This window comes from Sorex araneus, chromosome 1 (genome assembly GCF_027595985.1).
Source record: "Sorex araneus isolate mSorAra2 chromosome 1, mSorAra2.pri, whole genome shotgun sequence".
NCBI lineage: Eukaryota > Metazoa > Chordata > Mammalia > Eulipotyphla > Soricidae > Sorex > Sorex araneus.
The window spans coordinates 437,363,628-437,389,017 of NC_073302.1; the positions used below are offsets into that span (position 1 = coordinate 437,363,628).

General features: G+C 60.9%; 1 protein-coding gene across 4 annotated transcripts in view; it reads right to left on the bottom strand.

The window, feature by feature from the left end:
* Nucleotides 1-612: 612 nt before the first annotated feature.
* The window catches only part of HIPK2 (homeodomain interacting protein kinase 2), a 160,248-nt gene continuing 135,470 nt past the window's right edge, over nucleotides 613-25,390 (bottom strand). For all 4 annotated transcript variants that reach the window (XM_055142686.1, XM_055142671.1, XM_055142665.1 and 1 more), the window contains exons 12-15: nucleotides 24,534-24,815; nucleotides 14,790-15,034; nucleotides 11,841-12,001; nucleotides 613-10,829 (exon numbers count right to left, since the gene is read on the bottom strand). In XM_055142686.1, coding sequence (XP_054998661.1) covers nucleotides 10,368-10,829; nucleotides 11,841-12,001; nucleotides 14,790-15,034; nucleotides 24,534-24,815 — 1,150 coding nt within the window. In that variant the 3' untranslated portion in view covers nucleotides 613-10,367. The remainder of the gene's footprint in view (nucleotides 10,830-11,840; nucleotides 12,002-14,789; nucleotides 15,035-24,533; nucleotides 24,816-25,390) is intronic.

Below are 25,390 nucleotides of genomic sequence, written 5' to 3' on the forward strand. Positions count from 1 at the left end.
CGTGTGAGGGCTGGGGCGATAGCACAGCCGGAAGGGTGGCTTGCATGCAGTTGACTGGGGTTCGCTCCCTGGCACCCACTATGGTCGGCTGAGCCCTGCCAGGGGTGACCCCTGAGCACAGAGCCAGGAATAAGCCCTGAGCACTGTCGCGTGTGGCCCCAACACACCCCTTCACCAAAAAAAGAGAAAAAAAAAAAAGAAAAGCCGTGTGATACATTTGTCATGTATTTTTGAGCAGAACATTGGAAAGTCAGGTCAGAGGTCAGAGGTCAGAGGAGGCAGTTCCTTGGGTCTGAGCCTCAGAGTGGGGGACAGGATGGGGTGAGGTGTGCTCAGGGAGCACGGGGTGGGGGGTGACCCTCCAAGAGACACTGGTGCTGGGGGGCTGCCTGGCCCGCACCCGGGGAGCTGGTGGAGTAGACACAGACTGGTCACAGACTCAGTGCAGGGTTGGCAGGGCGGGGGAGGGGGTACCTTGGGGGTACCCCACACTGTGGGCAGGGCACCGTCCTGGGGATGTGTGGTTCAGAGAGAAGCTTTCTGGAGGGGGGGACAGGGCCTCGGGACTCTCGCCCTGGTGCTCAGGGACGCCCAGAACAAAGGGGCTCGGGGCACAGTGATTCCAAACAGTTTAATGCAGTTCCAAGACAGAGTGTGATTACATTTCTACACATATACAATATGCATATGTGAGCTTACAGATTTTCATTAATAACTCGTTTCACCTCAGAGACCGAAAAAATGATCAAAAAAAGAAACTGTAAGTAACAAGCTCTAACGAAATTCACCACAACGGGACCCCCCTCACCCTACAGTTAGTAATATTACAATTAAAATAACTATATTCTTCTATAATTTTTTCTGTTAAAATCATCTCATAAATTTACAATGCTATTATTAGTTTCCAAGACTAATATAAATTCACTCCATTTTTCTACAACGAAAATGATGATTAATTTAGAAGCACAACATCATGAGGAGAAAAACACAAAACATTTTTTTTTTTTTAGTAGCAAGGACGTGATCAGTTAAGAATTATTATTATTCTTTTTTTTTTTCCTGGTAAAACATTCTAAAGCCCAAGTAAAATATCCATTCTTATAACATACCTATAGTATGAGACTAAGGAACAGGGTTACATATAGGTCTACGACGCGTTGGTCTGTCTTGAACCAAAACCAAAACCAAACCAAATCGGGGCAAAAAAAAAAAAAAAAAAGCTGACATTTATAAATAAACAGGGAGAGGAACAACTCACAGAGGGAGAAGGGGCTTTGAAAAGACAGGGCGGACGCATTTCCACAAGGGTCAACATGGAGTAACACTTTTCATCACAGAACCCAGTGGGGGGTGGGGACGCAGCAGACCAGGCCGGGGAGGAGGGTGGCGGTGCTGAGGTGACCCGGCTACATTGAGATGACCTTGGGGGGGGGTGGGGCGGGCATGGGCTGGGGGGGGGGGGGCGGGAATCTTCCCGGCTCATCCCTGGGCTCCTTCCCGGGAGCGAGTCCTTGGGTCCCGAGGGCGCTGGATCCGGGGGACGGGAGAGGTAAACGTTTCTACAGACCGTCCCCGTTCTGCGTGCCCAGGGACACCCACCGGCACGGGAAACGGGGAGGTGGTGCGTGTGGCGTGGTCCAAGTGAAACGGGAAGGGAAGGTCCAGTCACGGTGGGGCGCTGACCCCCTCCCTCCCAGCCTCTCCTGTCCGTGTCCTTGATGCTGGGGGGTGGGGCCCAGGAAGGGCAGGCCCCCTGCAGGGCGTCCCTTGGAGGGGTGTGTGTGTGTGTGAGAAGGGCCCAGGCCTGACTGTAACCCCCCCACAACCCCCCGGCTGGGAAGCCCTCCTAGCTGACCTGGCCCCCTCCGCAGACGTAAAGCTATTTTCCTCTCGGGAATTTGGTTTGATATATATATACACCCACATATATATCAACATCTCTACCTCTACAGTGATTCTACTTGGCTAGAAACGCGGCCCTCCCCCCCACCCCAGCCTATTTCATTTGGTCAGAATGATGCACGCAGGGGTGGGGGGGGCGTGTGGGGGGAGAGAGGCTGGCACCGCCCCCCCGGGAGGATCCAGAGGTGAGGAGGGACAGGGAAGGTGGTAGTGGGTGTTGGGGACAGAAAAGCCGTGAGCCGTGGGGTGGGGGTGGGGGGCACCTGCTGGGAGGGGCCCCTGCGGTTTCCACCGGAAAGTCACACAGTAGCCAGTGCGGAAGGGCTTGCTCGGGTCCCCCTCCCCCCCTGCCCCAGTGCTCTTGCATAACCTGAGCCAAACCGGTCAGCCAACACACTCCTCCCCTCTTTAGCCTGCCAGGGCCTGGCCACACTCTGTGGGCCACGAAGGCCCCTTCTTCCACCTAGCAAGAGCGCCCTGGGGTGGGCTGGGGTTGAGGGGTTCCCCGGGAAGGGGGAGGGAGTGGGGGGGAGAAGTGGGGGAGTGACTGAGCACGGCGCACCACGGAGGAGCAGGACAAAAAAGTGCAGAGAACAATCGATGGCAGAGCTTATCTCAGAACAAGCGCAGTCCTGTCAGACCAGCCCCCCGCCCCCCGAAAGCCCAGTCCCCAGACTCCCGCCTCCGACAGGCCGTGAGGTCCCCACGCCGTGCCGTGCGGACTCACCCGCCTCACGGACGCGAAGGCCCGCTGCTGTGTCCGTGCCAGGCCGCCCTCTTGCAAGCCGGCTGTGGACCCCAAACTCTGAGGGGGTCCCCCTGGCTTCGCCCAGTGCCAGGCCCACTCCGGACCTGGGTACCAACAGGGTCTTCACATAGGCGGGTCTCGGGCAGCCCCTCCTGCTCGCCCCTCCGCCCAGAGGGCCAGTCCGGCCACCACCGCCCCGGCCAGCAAGCTGGACAGAGAACCAAAAGCCCCCGGCCTTCTCCGCTTAAGGGGTTGGAAGGGAAAGAGAAATTCATGACAGCGATTGAGGGGTCGACCCAGCTGCTGAGTAGGGGTGGGGGGGTCACGTGGGGAGTGTGGTGTGATGAGGTGGGGGGGAGACAGAGATAGCAGCTGGGCCTTATGGGGGGGGGGCGGGTGGTGGCAGTCGAGGAAGGAGAAGTCTGAATCCAGACACAACCCAAGAGTTCGGTATCTCGTGGGGGGGTATCCCGTCTCCCCGCCTCTCCCGCAGAGCGCGGGGTGGGGGGTCAGGTGGGCGGGGGAGGGCGTCTGCTCTCACCACCCACCTCCACTTGCTTTGCTCTCACCTTCTTTTGCGTTCACACGGAAAGTGAAAACAGGGGGCCCTGCCCCCCAAAGGGCAAGGAGGGCCTGGCCCTTTCGGGGAGGGGCACGGAGGGGGGGAAGAGGACAGGGCGTGGCTGTGACAGAGGCCACAGCTGGGGTCTGGAGCTGTCCTTTAAGAAATACTGTTGCAGTGTAAACTAGAAAACACCCGGGCTCTAAAACGCAGCCAGGAACACGCACGCACACACGTGGCCAAGCCCAGTGACGCATCGCAACCTCCGCCCCCAGCGACTGTCTCGGCCTCCGAGACGTGGCTTCCGCTCTCTGAGAGGGTAAACAGGGTGGACGCGGCGACAGGCACTGTGGACGGTGCATTTGGTGACGACACACACACAACCAGCTCTTCCTCTCTTCCTTGGCCAAACTTTCAGGGTCAAGACTCTGCTCCTTTTAGAATTCGCTTTAGGCCCAGACAACCGGGGTGTGTAACTCATCGCTGTTCCAGCCCACAAGGTTCGAAGCCATTTTAGGTCCCCAAGCTTGAGGCTGTGTACATGATCTCAGAACGGCTAAAGAGCCAGGGCTGATGCCCCCCTTTGAGGTACTGATCACCGGTGGGGCACAGCTGCGGGGGGGGGGGGGGGGAGGTATGAGGCAACGTTTCCAGAACCTTCCTCAAAGAGGCCTGCGGGTGTCATGCCAGACTCCCAGCCTGCTAGCCTCGGGACACCAACCAGGATGTCAAATTCCCATGACTGAGTCGGGTTTGCTTCCAAACGGAGTTCAAGCTCCAGAAGATTCTAGAACTTTTCTGTAAACTACCCAAGAATTTAGGCAAGCAAGCCTGGAGCCAATCAGTAAAGAAGTTTTTAAAAGGGAAAAAGAAGCAGAGAAACACCCCCCCACTCCAAAACACAAAACCGAACCAAACAAACCCAACAGTACAAGACCCCAAAAACGGAACAAAGAAACAACCCACCGAAGAATAATAAAGATGCATCGTTGCTAGGACACTGGGGTCCCAGGCCCTGAAAGAATCTAGTCCTAACTGTTACTGTCAGTCTTGCCCAAATCTTCTCCTTCCCCCAACTTTTCCTGGCTTTCTCAATGGACACACTTGCCCCCACTCCACTGTTTTTGAGGTGATCTCAAAAGAAAACATGCTTTTGTTCCTTTTCCTCAAAATCATCTTGTATTTGTCTTCCTCCTCCTCCGCCTCCTCCTCCTCTTCCTCCTCCTCCTGATTTTTTACAGAAAGAAAAAAAAAAAAGTTCTGGACCCCGGAGCCGGGCTATTTACACATTTGGTGCGAATCGGTTTGGAGTCCTGTCCCCCGTCGCTGAGTGGGGGAGGGGTCTGTGACAGCCCAGAGATGTCCTGTTTCTCAGTGCAGTAAAAAATAGCATTTGGAAAAAAATATATACCTTTAGTATTGCCTTTCTAGAATTAACTATAAACAAAAAAAAAATCATTTTTTTTTTTAAAGAAGGAAAAATCCAACCCCCCCTCCCTGACTCTTTATTATAGCAGCGCCACTAAAGCTAGTCGGCCCACCGGAAGGAATCGAAAAGGAATCCTACGAGGACCCCAACACAGCGCCCTTCAGGTTTCCTCTCGAGTCTAGAGAACTGCGCCCGCCCTCTGCCCGCCCCCCCCCTTTCTGCTGGGGCCCGGCCCGGGCGTCCATCCCGCCTGGATCTGCTTTGCAGCGTGTCACAGGAGCCGGGGGTGGGGGGGACAGTCTGACCCCGCCCTTCTGTGTCAGCCTGCCCGGTGCCTCCCGTGGCAGGGACCGAGACAGCCCATGGCCTGCAGTCAGCAGCGGGAGAACAGGGCGCGGTTCTCACCTGGCCTTCGGCGGGCGGCTGGTGGGGGAGTGGCCGAGGGTCGCCTGGACTCGGCTCCCACCCAGAGCACAACGACACCATCTCAGCAGAGGCCGGGCCCCTGCCGCAAAGCTTCCTGGGGGTCTCCTTCCTGGTGTGTGCGTGTGTGTGTGTGTGTGTGTGCGTGTGTGTGTGTGTGGTCAGTGGGGGTGGCACTGAGGGTCAGGAGACCCCTCCTGCAGGGCGCCGAGGGGGACACTGCGCATCTCTGCACACTCCCTTCCGAGTGGTGCCCCCGTCTACTTTCTGTCGCCAGGGCCCCACGCCAGCGAGCGACCGCGCCATCCCTGAGCACACCCCCAGCGCCTTATTGCAAGTGTTGACAGGTGAGAGACCAACCTGAGGGCAGAACGGCAGGGGCGGAGGTGAGGCGGCTCGCAAAGGCTTGTGGGAGTTGTGTGTGTGTGTGTGTGTGAGATCTGAAGAAATGTGCCCTGCAGGAGGGCTGGCCTCTTCTCCGTCAACTTTCAAGGGAAGGATGCCTCTGGGACCCGCACCCCGAGTTCCAGACAGCTGCAGCCAGACCCTTCCTGAGGGATCGCAGGCGTCCGCAGAGATTTTTGCGGGATTTCCTTTGTGACGTGAGGCACGGAGGTCCCCGGGCGTCCAGGTGGAGACGTGCTGTGTCCAGCAAGCCCAACCAAGCACCCAATCCCCCGACACAGCAGGGCTTCCTGGCAGGTCTGCTTTGGGTGTGTGTGTGTGTGTGTGTGTGTGTGTGTGTGTGCGCGCGCGCACACGCGTGCGCATGCATGTGTGTGTGCATGTGGGGGGGGGGGGCGCATGTCCCATGGAACAGACAAGGGCAGCCCGCCAGTGCAGGCCAAACCACAGCAGCAACACCTCATCCCTCTGAGAGAAGCAGAATTTTTCGGAAACCACGCAGGAGAGGAAAAGAAATCAACGGAGCAATTCAGGCAAGGGCCGGCAGGGGGCAGGTGGGCGGGCAGGGGGCTGTGTGTGGCAAGGGCTCTTTGGCTAAAGAAGGGAATCGCTTGTACCCCCACCCCCTCCCCGCGCCCCCCTTTCCCCCTCGGTGAGGACCGCTCTGGCCTGCTCCAAGGTGAGGCTTCCCCACTGGGAATCTGTAAGACAAAGTCACCAAAATCTCCTCCCCCAAACCGGGGAGACGCACGCCAAGCCCCAGGTCCCTGGGATGGCCAGTGGCCGGTCCCTCGCGCGCTCAGCTCTCTGCACTCTCTGCTTCCTCGGGGGCTTCAGACCGGCAGCAACCCGGTCGTCTGCCCCCACCCGAGAAGCAAGATACCAGGGTGCACCTCGTCCCCTCGACACGGTCCCTCCGTAACCATCCCTCCAGCCTCCACCGTCTTCCCACCCGCCAAGAACGCCAGCTCCTCTCCCGCACGCACGCACGCACACCACCGAAGCCTCCACCTCGAGCTCGCTCACGAACGGTGCCCACCCGGCCCCCAGCCAGCCAGACCCCAGGGCAGGTACAGTCCGGGGGGGGCGGAGGGAGGGGTGACACGGTGGGCCGCTGTGCCCCTCCTCTGCTCTCTGCATCCGCCACTGGCACCTGCCTCATGCTCACTGCCACTCCCTCCTCCCTGGGGACTGTTCCAGAGGGGTGGGGGGGGCACAGATGACCCCATGGAAGCCGGGAGCCGGAAGTCCCGACAGCCAGGGGGCTGGGGGTCGGGGCACCGCAGACCTGCGCTGCCCCAAGGCTGGTTGCTGAGCTGGGGGCTTCTGATCGCCCGCTGGGTCCTGCGGGGCCGGGTCTGCTCTAGGCCTGGCTCGGTGCAACCCCCTCCCACCTGCCCGGGTCAACAAAGCGTTTCATTCACCCTTTCTTCAGGCCCTGGGACTGGGGACTGAGGCGGTTCTGGGTTGGGGGGCGGGGGGGGCCCGCAGCCGACACACTCTGTGCTGGCTCAGGGTGGGGTGGGGTCATCCTGCGCTGAGGAGCTTGCCCGGCCTCCTACCAGCCCCTGACAGATTTTGGTTTTTGGCTTCCTAGTTTGGCCCGAGAATTGGGTGCTGAGGAGATGGAAGGAAGGGGTGGAGTGAAAGAGGAAGAGGAGGAGGAGGAGGAGGAGGAGGAGGAGAGGAGGAGAAGGAGGAGGAGAGGAGGAGAAGGAGGAGGAGAAGAGGAGGAGGAGGAAGAGAAGAGGAGGAGAAGGAGGAGGAGGAGGAGGAGGAGGAGGAGGAGAAGAGGAGGAGGAGGAGGAGGAGGAGGAGGAGGAGGAGGAGGAGGAGGAGGAGGAGGAGGAGGAGGAGGAGGAAGGGTTCCTGGGGGAAGGAAGGAGCCCTGACATCCACACATCCACACAGGCCTCCAGGGCTCGGCGGGGACTGAGGGTTGCTGGCGGGAGGACAGAGGGGTGTGGGAGAAAACCACAGCCGAGTCCAAGCCCCTGCGCCCCCCCCACCCCCCGCCAGCCCCTCATACCACCACCGGTTTTGTCAAGAGCTCACGCTGGCCTGTGCAGTGAAAAAGGCCTCGAAGCTGCTGCTTCAAATCTTTGTTCCTGGGGGCCGGGGCAGATGGGGGGTTACCAGCTCTTGGGGGGCCAGTGGGGTCAGAGCCCGCTTTCCTAACTCCTGGGGCGTGCCTGGGCTGCTCTACTAAAGCCGGGTGCCAGTCTACTCATGGACTCACTCAAGGTCAAGTAAGCTTAAATATTAAAGAGGAAAAAAAAAACACAAAGGTACTGGGAATAAACGTGCATTCAGAACCCCAACTAAAAGAGCAACACGATGACATGAGAGTAATTACAACGGTCATAATAAAAATAATAATTAGTACAATAATATTATCTTTATGAGCAGCAAGGAACGTTCATTCCTGACGTGGAAGAAAAGGAAAGAAAATGTCAGGGCAGAGAGTAAGACACTTCCAGCCAAAGCAGATGAATGTTCTGGAATGGAAGGCAATGCTGTCCTTTCCCCTACGAGGTCAGGGCGAGAGGCGGCGCTGGGGAGGGGGGGGGGGCGGTCGGGTCCAGGCTGCTCCCGGTAAGGCAAGTGGAGGCTCAGCGGCAGCCTGGACTCCGCCCGGGGTCTGAGCAGGTCAGCTGGGGGTGGCGCCCCGGGGACCCCTGCCACCTGGCTACCCCGTGTCCAGGGCAGGGGCAACTGCTGGGGGCTGGGTGGTCCTGGTGTCCTTCCTTCCAGCCTGAGGCCTGGGCTGAGCCGGTTCCAGTCTGGGGGAACTTTGAGAAGCGGACGTTGCGGCAGGGTGGGGGGGTTTCACATTTCACAGCTGAGATTAGCTAAGGGAGCGCTCCACGCCCGCCAGTGGGGGCCGACCGCTTTCACAGTAGATCGTTAAGGGAAGGGGCGCAGGGGGAAGGGTGGCCACTGAAACTGGGGGGGCGCCCATCTCTGTGCACCTGGGAGGGGGGCAGGGGGGCGGGGCCTGGAGAACCAAGCCACTGGGGCCTCCCTTTCAAACCCCACCCTCGACTGGACAAGATGCCCTCAGACGTGTCGTTTGGAGTAATCTGCTGTCAACCGAGAGATCCTCGTCCCTCCTGGCCCCCCGCCGGTGGGGCTTCGGGTGTGAGGAAGGTTCTAGAAGGTTCAAAGGTGCAAAGAGGGCAAAGGGCGCATTTCTTTGGAAATGTCACTGTCCGAAGAAGCGTTTTCCAAAGTGCACTGTGAGAGACCACTGGGAGGGGTGGGGAGGAACGGGGTGAGGGGGTGGGGGGCTCCAGCCAGCCACCTGCCCCCAGCCCCAGGCCCCTTCAAAAGTCCAAACCCAACCGTGTCATGGGAAATGGTGGTGGGGGGGTGAATTCAGCAGCAAACCAAGATGGACACTTGTCTTCCAGGGGGAAGGATCCTGGGAGGGGGGGCGGTGGTGAGGGGTGGGCTGGGTGTGTCTGGAGGCTGAGAACAGGGGGCTCGGGGAGCCCCTGGGAAGGGACCAGGCCCCTTTGTGCCTTCTGCTCTGGTGACTGAGGCAGCCGCCTGGCGAGGCAGCAAGACGTGACCTCTGGTCCCACAAACGGCAGAGCAGGGGCGGGGAGGGGGCGGGAGGGGTGGGAAGGGGCGCTCTGTCCCCTTAGTCAAAGTCAACCAAACGAGTCCCCAAGGCCCCGGGCTCCTCGCCACTGCCCCCCCCCCACATCGCAATACCCAGGTGGGGGGGTTCTCCGGCCCCGGCCAGCCCCCCTGCCACCCTTCTACCAGCCAATGGCCCAAGAACAAGGGAGGGGGGGCGGGTTAAATAAAAATAACTTAAGAGAAAAGGAAGAAGAGACGGCAGGCGAGCCCGGGGGAGGGGCTCCGTGGAGTACCGTGGGAGTGACCGTGGGACCGAGCCCCGGCCCGAGGCGGCGTCCGTAAGGCACTAGGAGGGGGAGGGGGGCCGGGCCTGGGTGGCACCCGGCCCCCCCCCACCGGCGGCTACAGCCTGGGCTCCGTCACCTGTGGGCTCTTCAGTTTTGTGCAATTCCATCGAGGAAGGTTCTATTGGTATCATTGGCGCTGAAGACCAAGGGGAAAGTGGGGTGCGGAGTGTGACCCGGTCCTGGGGTGTCCCCACGGCCGCTCCCCGATGCTACGGGACTGAGGACAGGTTCCAAGAGAAAAGCCATCTCAGGGAAAGGGGGGCGGAAATCTATCAACCAAAGTTTGCAACACATGTTATTAATGACATCTGAGGATTGGCGTTGCCCAGGGATTTATCCAGAGAGCTCATAAAGGGAGGCGCCCTGCAGTGCTGACCCAGGAGCAGGACCTCGGTCACCCCAGACCCCGTCCCTTCACCCCGCCCCGGGGGGCAGCCGGCCAGTCGGAGCTTTGGAGAAATCCCGGGGTGCGGTCGCGATTACAAACCTAGTGGGTTCCCCCTGCGGCAGCCCCGGGCCCCGGCGGGCTGGGGCCCCGCTGCCGTAGGAAAATACTCTTTGAAAAGTTCATAGATAAAAGTTCTTCGAAAACGGACGCCCCCCACTCCCGCTCCCCACCCCCATCCCCTTCTGGAATCTTCCCCGTGCCTCCTCCTCTGCAGAGCCGAATGGGTGGGTGAACTGTTGGTGTGTGGGTTTTTTTTGTTGTTGTTATGGACGATTTTTTTTTCCTTTTTTTCTTTTTCTTTTTTAAAATAAAAAGCATCGATTCCCCCCCGCCCCCCACCCCCCTTCACGCTTCCTCTTTAAAACGTCCTCCTGTGGGTACTAAGTCTTTTCCGCCTCCTAGTTCAAGTTTTGTGGTGCCGGCCCGGCCGTGTTTGCATTGTTTGTGTGCGCATCTTCAGTATAAAAAGCCCAGGCCCCCCGCCGCCCCCCCTCCCCGCAGCCCCCCCGCAGTATTCATAGGTAAGGGTACTGGTTGACCTTGGCGGGGCTCAGCGGGTATCCAGTGTAGACGGTGGAGGCCGGCGAGGCGCTGATGTAGGTCTGGTGGGCGAACTGGGCGGGGTACTGGGCGGGGTGGATGGTGGGCGAGGGCAGGACGCGGGGCCCCATGCTCACGGGCACCTGGTGCACGATGCCCGCGGGGTAGGCGGGGTGCTGCACGGGGTGGCGCGCCGAGCCCTGCGAGCCCACCAGGTGGGCCACGGTGCCGCTGGAGCCCAGGGCGGCGGGCGCCGTGTACGTGTAGAGGTGGGGCTGGGCGGGGAGGTGGGCGGCGGCGGCCAGGTGCGGGTGCACGGTGCCGTGGCTGGGGCTGTTGTGCGGGAAGGAGTAGGGGGCCTGCGCCATCGTGGGCGTGATGTAGGCCTGCTGGCGGCGGTGGCTCCCCGCGCGGTCCCCGGCCACGTGCTGCTGGGCCTGTGGGAGAAGCAGGGGGCGGGGCTGCAGAGCCAGGGAGCCGCGCTGGGGGGGCTGGGGGGCTGGGGAGGGGCGGGGGAGGAGGGGGAGGAGGTAGAGGGAGTGGGAAGAGGGATCCAAGCAGAGAGAAGGGAAGGAGGAAGGGTAGGGACGGGGGCTGGGAGGAGGAGGAGGAGGAGGAGGAGGAGGAGGAGGAGGAGGAGGAGGAGGAGGAGGAGGAGAAAGGAGGAGGAGCAGGAGAAAGAGGAGGAGGAGGAGGAGGAGGAGGAGGAGGGAGACCCCCAGCCTGGGATGCAACTGGGTTGGCAGTATAGGTGGGCGGGGGCGGGGGGGGCCACACCTGGGTCCGGGGCAAAGTCCCCAGGGGACGCTGCGTTTCCCAGGGATGCTCACTGGCAGCTGGGGCACTGCCTCCCTCCTCCTGAGAGCTGGGCCTCTCGGCCCAGATGCGGGGTGGGCTGCGGGGGTCCTCTCTTGTGGACAGCCCAGGTGCGGCACCCAGAGGCGAGGCCCGTGACCCAAGCTCCTGGTACGGGCCGCCACCTCTGGGCTGACCAGGAGCCTCTGTATATGGCTTTCCTTGCCCAGTCAACCCACTGGCTGGGGGTATGGGGGCCTGGCTCCTGTGTCTGTGCTGCATCCTGGTCTCAGGGGTCACCCTGTGCCTGGCTGATGCTACTTCTTGTCACCTCCCTGGGGGTGGGGTGCAGGGTAGAGGGCAGGTCAGGCAGAGTAGGGGGAGAAGCAAGAAAACAGGGATAGAGGGCGGAGCTGCAGGGTTGGGGCGGAGCCAGAAGGACAGAGGGCGGGGCATGTAGGTAAGGGGCGGGGCGTTTAGACTTGGGGGCGGAGCAAGAAGGGCAGAGGGCGGGGCTGCAGGGTTGGGGCGGAGCAAGCAGGGCAGAGGGCAGGGTTTCAGGGTTGGGGCGGAGCAAGCACGGCAGAGGGCGGGGCTTCAGGGTTGGGGCGGAGCAAGCAGGGCAGCGGCAGGGGGGTGGGTACCCGCCGTACCTGGCTGAGATTGAGTGGCTGTTGCTGCTGGAAATGCGGGCCTGGCCGCTGCTGCCGGTAGGCGATGGCTCCGGACGAGCTCCCTGAAGAGTGACCGCTGGTGGAGGTCACATTGCTGGAGGACTTGGGCTTGTAGGAGGGTGGGTGGTGACTGGTGCTGACTGTGGGCAGGAGAAGCCGCAACTCAGGCTGGGGGCTGGGCTGCCGGCTCCCCCTCCCCCTACCGTGGGCTCCTTGGAAGGTGCCGCTGCCCATACTGTCCCCCGCAACACACGCACACTGGCCATGGGCTGGGGGCCACGTGGGGCCCCCGGGATTCCTGACAACTGACCTAGAACTTCTCAGGGGTCCCCCCTCCCCCCGCTAGGGCAGAGGCAGAGGCCTCCCGTTTGGAAAGGCCCCCGGAGACACAGACATCTCTGTGTCTCCCACATTCCTGGAATAAGAGGAATGAAGCGCAGGCGTTGGGTGGGCTGAGAGGGGCGGGGCAGAGACCAGTGTGACCGTACAGTGGGTAAGGGGCTTGCCTTGCACACAGCCCACCCAGGTTTGATCTCTGGCTCCTCATAACGGCCCCCGGAGCACTGCCAGGAATAAGCCCTGAGCATTTCCTGGTGTGGCCCCAAAGCCAAAAAAAAAACCACCAAAAAACAAAACTGGGGTCAGGTCTGTGTCCAGGGGGCGGGATGGAGGCCATCCCCCGAGCTGTCTCCCAGGGAGCACCCCCACCCCATCTGCTCCCCCTCCTGCAGCGACTGAGTCCCTCACCCCTGTGAGGGCTGGGGGGAGGGGCTACCATATGGGAAAGTTCTAGAAGAAAAGCCCCCACCTTTTTTTTTTTCTTTTTTTCTTTTTTGGGGCTACACTTGGCGATACTCGGGAAGTTACTCCTGGCTCTGCACTCGGGAGTTACTCCGGACGTTGCTCGGGGACCACTGAGATGCTGGGAATCAAACTGGGGTCCACTGAGCAAGGCCAGCGCCCTACCCGCTGTGCTCTGGCCCCTAGGACAGCCCCCCACCCCCTGAGAGAGAGAAGCCAGACCCTCCCTGCAGGAGTCAGGGAGGCTGATGCGGAGCCGCAGAAGCCCCCAGCCCCCACCCCCACCATCTCCCCCATCCCTGTTCCCGGACTCCAGGGAGAAGTCAGGCAGGTCAGGGGTCAGAGCTGGGACAGCATGGGGGGGGGTGTCTGTGGGCACATGAGGCGGCATCTCTGTGTCTCCCACACTGCCTGGCGATGGGGTCAATCTGCCATTTTGACGTTCTGATGCCTAACTTGGGAAGGCGTGAAAGGGGCTGACAGAGAGATGCCTTCCATGGCCACAAGCACCATGATGATGTGTGTGGGCTAGTGGGGCAGTGTGGCTTCCTGCTAGGCTAAGACACACACACGCACACACACAAGCACACACGCACATCTCAGGCACACAATGCACATTTACACACATGCACATAATATGCATACACACCTACGCACACATGCACGTGCATATACACATGCACACACAGCATACACATGCATGTACACACATGTATGTGTACCTGCATGCACATATACATATAGGCACACACGTATGCATGTATACTCACACACACATGCGCACACACACACAAACACACATTTCCTGTGAGGAGATGGCTCCCAGGAGCGGGGCATCACCCCCATCCCAGTTCTGGGACCCAGCCCGAGTGTACTGGCTGGTGAATCCCGGCCCCTGAAGGTTCTACGACCTCCCCGGGGACAGCCTTCTCCAAAAGCCCAGCATCATGCGAACCTTTCAGCCACTTTGGACCCCTTTTGTTCAGAAGAGTGACCATGAAGGGCTGTGGCGATAGTACAGAGGGCAGGATGCTTTTGACACAGCTGACCGGGGTTCAATCCTCAGCATCCCACAGGGTCCCCCAAACACTGCCAGGAGTGACTCTGGAGTGCAGAGTCAGGTCAGCCTGGAGCACTGCTGGTGTGCTCAAAAACAAAAACAAATCCCATCCCTCTTGCTCCCCAATAAAGAGTGACCCTGATCAGGAGCTGCTGAGGGCTGGGGTGGAGATTCTTCCACTGGTGGGTGCACGTGAGAAAGCTGGAGAACAGATGTGACAAAATGGACAGGGTGAGTCCCGAGGCTGGGGGGGGGGGACGGGGCTGTCTCATGACTCACAGAGGGGTGCTGGGGATCGACTGGGTACATACAAGGCAGGGCAGGAGACGGCGACACCCCCAGGGCTGGTGACGCAGAGGGAACCATCTCACCCCAAGTCCACAAGGCTCTTCCCACATGGGGAGCCTGGCTCGGGAGCGCGCAGACACTGGCAGAGACCCCCCACCTCCACCCAGCTGTCCAGTGGGCGAAGTAGTGACTTTTACTCAACTGAGCGAGGGCAGAGAGGTGCAGAGACAGCAGGCATCCTGGTGACACCCACACATGCCAACGCCACCAGCAGGGCGCATCCTGGGTGACACCCACACACGCCAAGGCCACCTGCAGGGCGCATCCTGGGTGACACCCACACACGCCAACGCTGCCTACAGGGCGCATCCTGGGTGACACCCACACACGCCAACGCCACCTGCAGGGTGCATTCTGGTGACACCCACACACGCCAACACCGCTTACAGGGTGCATCCTGGGTGACACCCACACATGCCAACGCCGCCTACAGGGCGCATCCTGGTGACACCCACACACGCCAAGGCCACCTGCAGGGCGCATCCTGGGTGACACCCACATACGCCAACACCGCTTACAGAGTGCATCATGGATGGCATCCACACACGGCCATGCTGCCTACTGTGTGCAGGTGATGACAGGGAGGTGGTTCTTTTCTTGGCCTGGACCACGCCTGGCAGTGCTGGGGGAGCTGTGCATGGTGCCAGGGGCCTGCCGGGGATGGGGGGACCAGGCCCAGCACCCACCCCCGACTCCAGCCACGGGGCTGCCCTGCTCACCTGGCCCCAGGCTGTCACACTCCACTAGCACTTCGCTGGCCTGGGTTTTCAGGGGTGGCACGATGATGGTGCGGGGGTTCCCCGAGCGGTGCTCCTCCAGGCTCCCCTTGGTGTCCAGGGCGCTGGCGTGGTGCCCGGCGCGGTGCTGCGCCGAGTAGGGGCTGGTGGCGCTGGATGACTCGGAGTGGGGGGAGTCGTGCACCGTGACGCAGCTGATGACGTTCTTCCTCTGCTTGGAGACGGTGCTGCCGGGGACAGAGAGGGTGTCAGAGGCCACTGCCCACCCTGTCCGGTCCCCCTCCCCACCCCCCCAGCGCTTGGAGGTCCAGGGAGGGCAAGCAGGTGAAGGGGGAGGCCCCACCCCTCGCCCAGCAGGACGGCAGAGGAGGTGCGTGAGAACCAGGGCCTGGGGGCCGGGCAATGTGGCCGAGACCCCTGCGAGGCACCTGGCAGGAAGTGGCGTGGTCCTACCAGAGCCCCTCGGCAGGTGCAGACATGCCTCAGACACCCTCATCCTCTCTGCTGGAGGGAGGTGGGGGAGGCCTTGCCTAGTGAGTACCAGGCAGCCAGAGTAATGCCAACTGGCGGGTGAAGCCCGGGGGCTCCTGCCTGGAGCTCTTTGGCCATCCCCCCCTTGAGCTACCTGCCCGGGTGTGGGTCTGCGGGAGCAGGTGCCCCCTGTCTCAGCCTGCTGGGAAGGTGACTGTCACCATGCTGGTGGCTCCCTGGGAAGGTCTGAGAAGAGGATGTTCTGCCTATTTTTGTCCCTCCATCATCAATTTTGGAGAAGCATCGATCGTCCAAGGAAGCCGGCCAGTTCCCGGCCCGTTTTTGCTTGGGGAAGTGCTGGGTATCGACAGGCCCCAGGGCCAAGGTCACCAGGTGGCCGGGGCGGGCGGACACTTCCCCAGGCTGGGCTCTGCCACCCTGCGGGGGGTGGGACGGGGGCCGCTGCCAGGCGCAACTCAAGATCAGGGAGCTGGACAGAGCTGCCTGGGAGGTCGGAGGGGAGGGCGTGTGTGCGTGTGTGCGCGCACGTGTACATGTATGTGTGTGTGCACACGCGCGCATGTGTGTGTTTTGCAGTGGTGTGAACCTGTGACAGGCTGCAGGGCTGGTAGCCAAAGACTCCGGGACAGCTGCCCAGGCCGTACCTCGATCCGGGTCAGGGCGCCGCCCCCGGCCTCTGTCCCCTGCAGCACGTGCTGGTGGCGTGACCTGGCAGTGGCCATTCAGCTCTAAGAGTCGCCGCCTCAGTGAAATGCGGGGCAGCAGGGCCCGGCGCTCTGGTTCCTGAACTGCCCTGAGTGACCCTCCCCTGTGGGCATGGGGACACGGGCCGGCCCCGAAACCTCCGGAAGCTGAAAGGCTTCTAGGAGGGCCAGGCCTTGCTGGCAGGGTCTCCGTCAGGCTGGACATGGGTGATGAGGGGGTGGGGGGCTGGGGATTCCCAAGCAGGGACCCGGAGACGCCGCCTGTCTCTGCCCTGCGGGACGAGGACCCCTGGGCTGCACGAACACGATGATCTCAACAGGAGACACCTTGGGAACAGCCTGCAAGGCAGCGGGGTCCCGAGCCGAGTCCCCAGCAGGTGACAACAGCCACAAGGCCCAGGGGCAGGGGTGCATGGAGGCAGGAACTTGGCGCTCGCTCACCATGTCAAACTGTCTGTTGCTGTTTTGCTTTTTGGGCCACACCCCGAGGTGCTCAGAGGTCACTCCTGGTGGCTGCTCGGGGAACCTGACGCTGTGCCAGGAAGCAAGGCCGGGCTGACGCCAGGCAAACGCCCTGACCCCGGCGCAATCTCTCCCGCCTGCAGGTGAACTTTTTGGAGGGGGTTGACGGATGGGTTTTTGGGCCACTCCTGGAAGCACTAAGACAGAGGACCATGCAGGGCCAGGCCCAGAACCCAGGAACCTGGCGGGCAAGGCCTGCACCCGGCCCTGTGCTCCTCTCCAGCCCCGCCTCTGAACTCTGACCAAATACAATTCTGGGCTATGAAGACTTGGTGGCCCATTTACCAAGCAGAACCAGGCAAATGCAGGGAGTCGCCGGGACAGAGGGATGCAGGAGAGTTGCCAGAGGACCCGGGAACACGCCTGCTGTGTGTGTGTATGTGTGTGTGTGTGTGTGTGTGTGTGTGTGTGTGTGTGTGTGTGTGTGTGTTACAGCAGGGACCCTGCCCACTGCAGCAGGAGTCTGGCAAGAGCCAGAAGGTGCCATGCACGGGTGAGTGGGCAGGCATGCGCGCCTTATTCACTCAGCAGAGTGTCACTGCACCTGGGAAGTGTCTGGCCGCACATAAGGAGCCAGACTCGAAAGCCAGCACCACTGCCGATTCCGCTCCCTCCAAGGTGCCTGGATGGGCAAAGGCGCGGACACGAAGTGGCCAAGGTTGCCAGGAGGGCTGGGAGGCTTGGACCAGACATGGCCAGCAGCCCCCTCCTACGACTGAACCACACCCTTAACACTAGCGACGGGGACATGGTTTTCCTTTGGTCTTGTCTTGGGACCATACCCAGCAAACCCAAGGGCTTATGCCTAGTTCTACTCTTGGAAAATACTTTTTTTTGGAAGGTCCACCTGGCGATGCACAGGGGTTACTCCTGGCTCTGCACTCAGGAATTACTCTTGGTGGTGCTCGAGGGACTATATGGGATGCTGGGAATCGAACCTGGGTTGGTCGCGTGCAAGGCAAATGCCCAACCTGCTGTACTTTTCGCTCCAGCCCAGAAAATCACTCTTGGCAGAGCTCAAAGGACCATATGGGGAACCAGGGATCAAACCCAGGCTGGGCACATGCAAGGCAAACACCTTACTTGTTGCACTTTATTTTTTTTTAAATTGTAAATGTAGCTTATTGTGAGGCACTGAGCTGCATACTTGAAACGGGCAAAGGGGCATGGTTCAATTAAAAAAAAAAAATTCAAACATAGAAAACATATAGCAAATGGGACCTTGGGGGTCCGGGGAGAGTAGAGGCCCATGCCCACCCGTGGAGACTCTGACACTCTGGTTCCTGAGCCAAAACCGTGGGGGAGAAGGGACCCCAGGTGGCAGGAGGTGCAAAGGGGCCGTGTGAGGCGAGGAGAGGGGCCCCTGAGGACGGAGAGGGAGCCAGGGCCTGCAGGGACACAGGCTTCCCGCGGTCTCTGCCCTTCTGGGCCGGCCGGGCGCGCCACGCACCAGAAACACCCGGGTTTTCTTGGCATGAAGCACCCGTCACGTGGCCGCTGCACCCTCCATGTAGACAGAGGGAGCTCCCAAATACGTCCCTGCATGGGGATCCCGGCTCTGCTGCCCATCGGCTAGATAGGAACAGGGGGTACGGTTGGGGGAAGGGAGACCCCGCACATGCTGGCGGCCCCAGGGGCTACGGCATCGCGAGGAAGCGTCTCTCGGAGCCGGGGACATGCAGCCAAGGGCTGGAGTCTCTGCGGGCTGATCCTGATCCCCCCATCAGAGGGAGTGACCCCTCCCCCCACCCAGCCCCTCGGGGTATGGTCCCCAAATGAAAAGCTAGGACAAAAAAGCGAGTCAGAAAGAAAGCCCTGTAGCCAGAGCGCCTGACCCGTGCAGGCCAGGCCAGGGAACCCGGGACACCTCACCCCCCAGAGCCAAGAAAACGTGTGGGTTAAACACACGCGCTACCTTCGCACACGAGCCGCCATAAGAGTCAGCCTGAGCTTACTCAGAGCCCAGAGATGGGGACTGGGGGACAAGCATCGGGGCCCCAAGAACAGTCTCGCCTCTGGGGTCCCGCTGAACTCACAACGGGCCAGGTGGTGTTGGTGAGACCGCGTCACCCACGGTGGCTTTCTCAAGGCTTAAACGATGGTGACAGCCTTGGGCTCTATGGCCTGAGGCTCTGGGGTCCCCGCCTGCAGGGAGTGAGGGGTGGAGGGAGCCCCGCCCCCATCCCGTGGGTCCTGGCCCTCTGTCTGGAGCAGCCGAGTGCCTGCCTGAGACCCCCCCCCTCCCCGCCACCCCTCCGCCCCGACAGCTCTGCTAGCCCTGGAGAGACGGCCAGCGTGGCCCCAGTGTCCAGCCTGCGGAGGTCTGAGAGCTGGCTGGGAAAGGTGGGTGTCAGCTGGGCTGTTGGCAAGTTGCCCTCGAGACACCAGTTCAGCAGGCCCGGGGGACGGGGGGAGAGGGGGGCTCGCTCCCGACTATTATCGAAGACCCTCAGTGCCTCGAGGAGCGGCCGGACGGGAGCGAGGGCTGCAGGGTGAGAGTGAGTCCCCGGCTCTCGGCAGCTCATCACAAGTGAAGCCAGCACTGGGCGCTGTCCTGGCAACGGGGCCTCTCCCGCTGCTCTGACGACGGGGAGGGCAGGAATCCGCCCCCTCCCACTCGGAGAGCGCACGGCGCGAGGGCTCTGATTTCTCACCGTCGCTGCACTCGACTGACTGCAGCCTTCAAGACGGGGTCAAGATTTATCTCTGGGGCCAGAGACAGTCCAGAGGGGAGGGCGCTTGCCCGGCACGTGGCCAACCCGAGTTGGGTCCCTGGCATCTATCTCCTAGGGTCCCCCCCCCCCGAGCACTGCCAGGAGTGACCCCTGAGCACAGCCAGGCCCCCCAAAACAAACAAACAAGACTCCTCTCCACAACCCCCTCTTCCCGGGCCTTCCCTTGCGCCCCTGCTTCCTGCGGAGTCTGCGTCGGGAGAGCGGGCATATTTCACTCCCTTGGTGCTGACCACCGAGCCCAGGAAACATACACGGGGCGGGGAGTTGGGGGTGTGCTGTTACCGCTCCGACACCCCTCACAGCGGGCGTAGGAGGGGAAGAGCGTCAGGTGTGGGGGTCGTGGGCTTGTTCCGGGCCCGTGAGCGGTTAGGGAGAGAGTCAGGTTTGAACCCTGCCAGGGGGCCGGAGAGAGCGCTCAGTGGGTAAGGCGCTTGCCTTGCACGCGGCCAGAGCCCGTCCCTGATCCCTGAACACAGCACCAGGAGTCGAGGCCTGAGCAATCGCCGGCCGCGGCCGCCCAGACGAGACAAAAACAAAACAAAGAACGAAAGTGCCACAGAAGCACAACTCTTAAGTTCCTTATTTTTTAAAAAAATATATTTTATTGGGTAAGAATAGACTTGAAATCACCGTTTTTAACAACAGTTTAAAGTGTACAGCAGTGCTGTTGGAGAGGATGTGGGGAGAAAGGGACCCTTCTTCACTGCTGGTGGGAATGCCGACTGGTTCAGCCCTTCTGGAAAACAATTTGGACGACTCTCAAAAAATTAGATATTGAATTCCCATTTGACCCAGCAATACCACTGCTGGGAATATATCCCAGAGAGGCAAAAAAGTACAATCGAAACAACATCTGCACATGTATGTTCATCGCAGCACTGTTTACAATAGCCAGAATCTGGAAAAAACCCGAATGCCCCAGAACGGATGACTGGTTGAGGAAACTTTGGTACATCTATACAATGGAATACTATGCAGCTGTTAGAAAAAAGGAGGTCAAGAATTTTGTAGTCAAGTGGATGGGCATGAAAAGTTTCATGCTGAGTGAAATGAGTCAGAAAGAGAGAGACAGACATAGAAAGATTGCACTCATCTATGGTATATAGAATAACAGAGTGGGAGACTAACACTCAAGAACTGTAGAAATAAGTACCAGGAGGTTGACTCCATGGCTTGGAGGCTGGCCTCACGTTCCGGGGAAAGGTCAACTCAGAGAAGCGATCACCAACTACATTGTAGTCGAAGGCCATGTGGGGGAAGGGAGTTGCGGGCTGAATGAGGGCTAGAGACTGAGCACAGCGGCCACTCAACACCTTTATTGCAAACCACAACAGCTAATTAGAGAGAGAAAACAGAAGGGAATGCCTTGCCACAGTGGCAGGGTGGGGTGGGGGGGAGATGGGATTGGGGAGGGTGGGAGGGACACTGGGTTTACGGGTGGTGGAGAATGGGCACTGGTGAAGGGATGGGTTCCAAACTTTGTATGAGGGAAGTATAAGCACAAAAGTGTATAAATCTGTAACTGTACCCTCACGGTGATTCTCTAATTAAAAATAAATAAATTAAAAAAAAAAAATAAAGTGTACAGCAGTGCAATTGGGCCCTGGGTCACAATGAGGGGTGGCGGAGCCGGGAGGGGTGGGGGCCAGCATCGTGTTTAGGGGGACTTGATGCCCGTGGCCGAGACTCCCCCGCCCCCCCCCCCGCCCACCCCCTTCCCGCTTCCCTCCGGCGAGTCGGGCGGCTCCAGATGCCTGTCCGAGGGGCTCGGCCCTGCGTGACCGTGTCTTCTTCGTGACCCTGACTGTGGGTGGCACCGTCACACCCACGTGCGTGCCACTCCTGTGGCTTGTGAGCACGCAAGGAGCCCGTCGCCTCTTCCAGGCCCGGGTTCCGGCTCTTGCCTCGAGACACGTGCCGGGCCGTGTGATGCGCGACCCAGGCCTTGGCTCCCCTCTTCCCAGAGTGCCAGCCCTGCGGCGTCTCTGCGTGCTCACCACCGCGGGTGCAGTTCCCCCGACTGCAGCGATGTGCATCTGCCCCGAGCAGCTTCTCGCGCGGCTGGGGGCCCCCTTGGTCCTCTCGCCGTGAATCCGAGTGCTCAGCCCCGCTGGGGCCCGGGCTGCTGACCTGCACTGCCGCTGAGCTGTCCCGACGGGGCTCCCTCCTTCCCTGAGCTGCCCCCCGGCCCCCGCGCCTGACCTGCGAGCTGCCTCCCCTGGGGGGCGGGCGGGAAGCCTCCAGGGCAAGCGGCTCCTTCCGGGGGGCAGGCGGCACCTGACGCAAGGTCATGTGCGAGGGCGATTCTACATTCCAGAGCTGGTGCCTCCGTGCCCTTCTGAGCGGGCGGGGCACACGCTTGTGTACGGCAGTGCAGGAGGCGTGTGGACACGCAGATACACCCGGGGCATCATGACGTGATTCTATTTCTTTTTTATTTTTGTTTTTTTTGGGGGTCACACACCTGGCAGGGCTCAGGGGACGCTCCTGGCTGTGTATGCCGGGAATCAAGCTGTACTACGGGCTGTGCTGTCACTCGCACCCTGAGGTCATTCTTTCCTCAACCTCCTTTTTCTTTCTTTCTTTCTTTCTTTCTTTCTTTCTTTCTTTCTTTCTTTCTTTCTTTCTTTCTTTCTTTCTTTCTTTCTTTCTTTCTTTCTTTCTTTCTTTCCCTTTTTGCGTCACAGTCACACCCGGCAATGCACAGGAATTAATTATTCCTGGCTCTACACTCAGGAATTACTCCTAGCGGTGCTCGGGGGACCCTATGGGATGGTGAGAATTGAACCCAGGTTGGTCACGTGCAAGGCAAACACCCTACCCGCTGTGCTACTGCTCCAGCCCCCTCTGTGACCACCTGTCAAAGAAATCAGGGTCCAGGAGGAAGCAGGACTGACTGATGGTTGCCCTGAATCTGTCGGTCTCTCCTGCCCACCAGGGAAGGGTGGCCCTAAGGCCCTCTGCGTTACGAAACCACTTCCGGCCACAGCTGTGCCTCTGTGTTCTCTCCATCCATCCCCTCCCGGGGGCCTCCACCGGCTGTGGGGGGTCACAGGGCTCTAGGTCCACACCTGTCCCCTGCTAGTCCCCGCCCCTTCCCCAGTGTCCAGCGCTGACGTCCTGCTCTGCGGCAGTGACCCCGGGGGGCTCCTGCAGCTCTTCACTCGGGTCCCATTTCCAGCAGCTCAGGGCCGGGAGCCCGAGGAGGTCCCGGCGACGCGTCTGGTGAGGCGGTGACTTGTCTCCTGCTGGTTTCTGCTGCGTCCCGCCAGACGCAGGGACACACCCCTACCTCCTGGCTCCCAAAGCGAGTTTTTCTCTAGGGGCTTCTGGGTCGAGACCGGTGGTGCTGGGGACGAAGCTTGGGGGCCGGCTGGACGTAAGGCAAGCACCTTCACCCCTGTGCTATCTCTCTCCAGGGCCCTGGCAGCAATCACTTGATCTCACTGAGCTTCCTGTCACCACGGGCGACTGGACCCTCTCACGAGATCTGCCGCCTGCCTCTCCCCATCAGGGCTGGCGGCTCCGGGCCCTGTCGCTGTCGCCGGCAGGCGGGCCCCTCGGTGGCAAAGGTGAGGCGCCCCTGTGCTCAGCGGCCCTCTTTCCTAGCCCTGACCCCGCACTGAAGGAGGCAGGGACAGGGGGGCGTGTCTCTGCCCTTGATGTGGCCTTGATGTGGCTGGGAGAGGACCCTTGCTTCCTTCCCCGACTTGTGCATCCTCCTCCGTCCCTCCATTCCCCGTCAGTCCCCCTCTTCCTGAGAGTCTCGCCCCATGCATGCTTTTATCTATTTATTTATGTTTGTTTGTTTTTGGGTCACACCCAGCGGTGCTCAGGGTCTACTCCTGGCTCTGCAACTCAGGAATGACTCCCGGCGGCACTCAGGGGGACCCTGAGAGGTGCCGGGGATTGGACCTGGGTCTGCCGCCTGCCGGCTCAGATTTTCAAAAGGACAATCGGTTCCCCCTCCCGGTGGCCGACAGTGACGAGAGGCCCCTGCGTCCTTCTTCCTTATTTCTGGCCGCCCTTACCTTTGGGGCCCCACACACGTGAGGTCGAAACTCCACCCCTGAGCTCCGTCCCCAGCCCGTCCCCCGCCCCTCGGGAGCCCGCCACTGGCCTGTGCTGGGCCCGAGGCCAGGGGCTGACACCAAGGCAGGGAGCCCGATCTGAACAGGCAGTGGGGCCAGGCACGGGTCCGAGAACAGTCATGGGGGAGCCGGTACCTGAGAAAGGAGGGCGGCTGGGAGGGCGGCTGCCCGGGGGGTTGGTGAAGAAAAGCAAAAGCACAACAACACGACACCGAGGGAGGGGCAGGGCGGCCCGGGGCAGGGCCCGAGCACTTGGGCAAGTTTTAATCAGTCTCTGAGAGCACATTCTGTCAGATTCGGAGCGAGCATGGGGATTTAATAGCTAATCAGAAGAACTCGTGATTACTGATTAGTGTCGAGGCATCCAATCAGTGGGGGTGGGGATCACCCGGGGTAATGGCGAACATTTGCCTGTGCATTTATTTGGTCCTGGGTGCAGGGGCAGTGCTGGGCTGGGGTCCTGAGACTTAGGGTGTGCAAGGCCGCCCCCAACCCCTGGGGAGGTAGAGCTCGAGGACTGAGGGTTCCACAGAGGCAAGATTGGGGTTGGTGGGGTGAGGGGCGGTTAGGGGGCCCGGAGGGGGTCTCTGGGGGCGGGGGGCCAACAGCCTGGCTCACACAACCAACACTCCTTCCTTCTCCCCGGAAGCACCCGGGGAGGAGACCCGCACCCCAACTCCTTCGGAATAAACAGCAGCAGCCCCCGGGGGCGCAGCCAGCCGGCAGTTTGGAAGATTAGGTTAATCAGACACCGGGAAACTTCGGATGAATCGGACAATTACAGCCATTTCTGGGTGCGCCCGGGCGGTGTGTGGAGAAAGTTCGCGACCGGTGAACGTGGAGTAAAATCAAGAACCGGGGCGGGGGTGGGGGTGGGGTGGAGATTTTGCAGCTTCCGAGGGTGGAAGCGAACCGACTCCGGCCCCCACCCCACACCCACCTGCGCCCTGGCCCCACTGGGCCCCAAATGTCTCACAGTTGGGGGCGGTATTTGAGGACCCCCCCCATGTGATTCGGTCTCGACACGAAACAATTCCGGGCCATCAGCTTGCCACTGTCAGGACATCACGTGAGGTCACCACCGCGCGCCGGATCCAGCCTCCGGGGGTGGACGGCGGCGTCGGGGGTGCCGAGCCCGAGTCCCGGGGGTCACAGTCAGGTCTGGCGTCCGCGCAGCCTCACCTGGTGGGGGCGTGCTTCTGCTCCTCCTCCTCGTCCGTGTCGCTGCTGATGGTGATGACGCTGACCGTGGGGCTGGGGGTGTCGGGGATGACGATGGGCTGCCGCTGCCGCTCCCGGGTGCTGCTGGCCGCCCCGTCGCCCCAGCCGCAGGTGACGGATGAGCTGCAGGCCGGGCTGCCGTGCACCAGCGCGCAGCGGGGCGGCGTGCTCTCCTTCACCCGCTTGGACCGCTGCGGGGAGCTCACGCCCTGAGACGACGACACCTCGCAGGTGGAGACGTTCCTGGAACGACAAAGCCGCGGCCGCTCAGGGAGGGAGCCCCCCACAGATCGCCCCTGGACCACCCCCCCACACCGGTCCCGATCGCTTGGGCAGCAGTCGCATTCCCAGGACCCTCCCCTGTTTCCTCCAGACCCCCATCATCGAGAGGGTCCCGAGTGCCACCCACACCTCCTGCTTTCCAAGGAACAGACGATGAGGCAGAGCCAGAGTGACAGGACAGCGGGGAGGACGCTTGCCTTGCACGTGCCCGACCCGGGTTCGACCCCCAGATGGTCCCCAGAGGCCCACAAACACTAATTCCCGAGCACAGATCCAGGAGTAAGCCCTGAGCACCACAATGTCACCCTGAGTGCCAGCAAAGGAAGATCAGACACATTCTGAGGCCCTTCCCCCTGCCAACACGGACTGTGCTGTGGGTGTGAGCCTGGCCCCTGCATCCCTCTGCAGCCGCCTGTCCAGAAACACCAGGCCAGATAGCACAGCCGGTAGGGTGTTTGCCTTGCACGCAGCCAACCCAGGTTCAATTCCCAGCATCCCATATGGTCCCCTGAGCACCACCAGGGGTAATTCCTGAG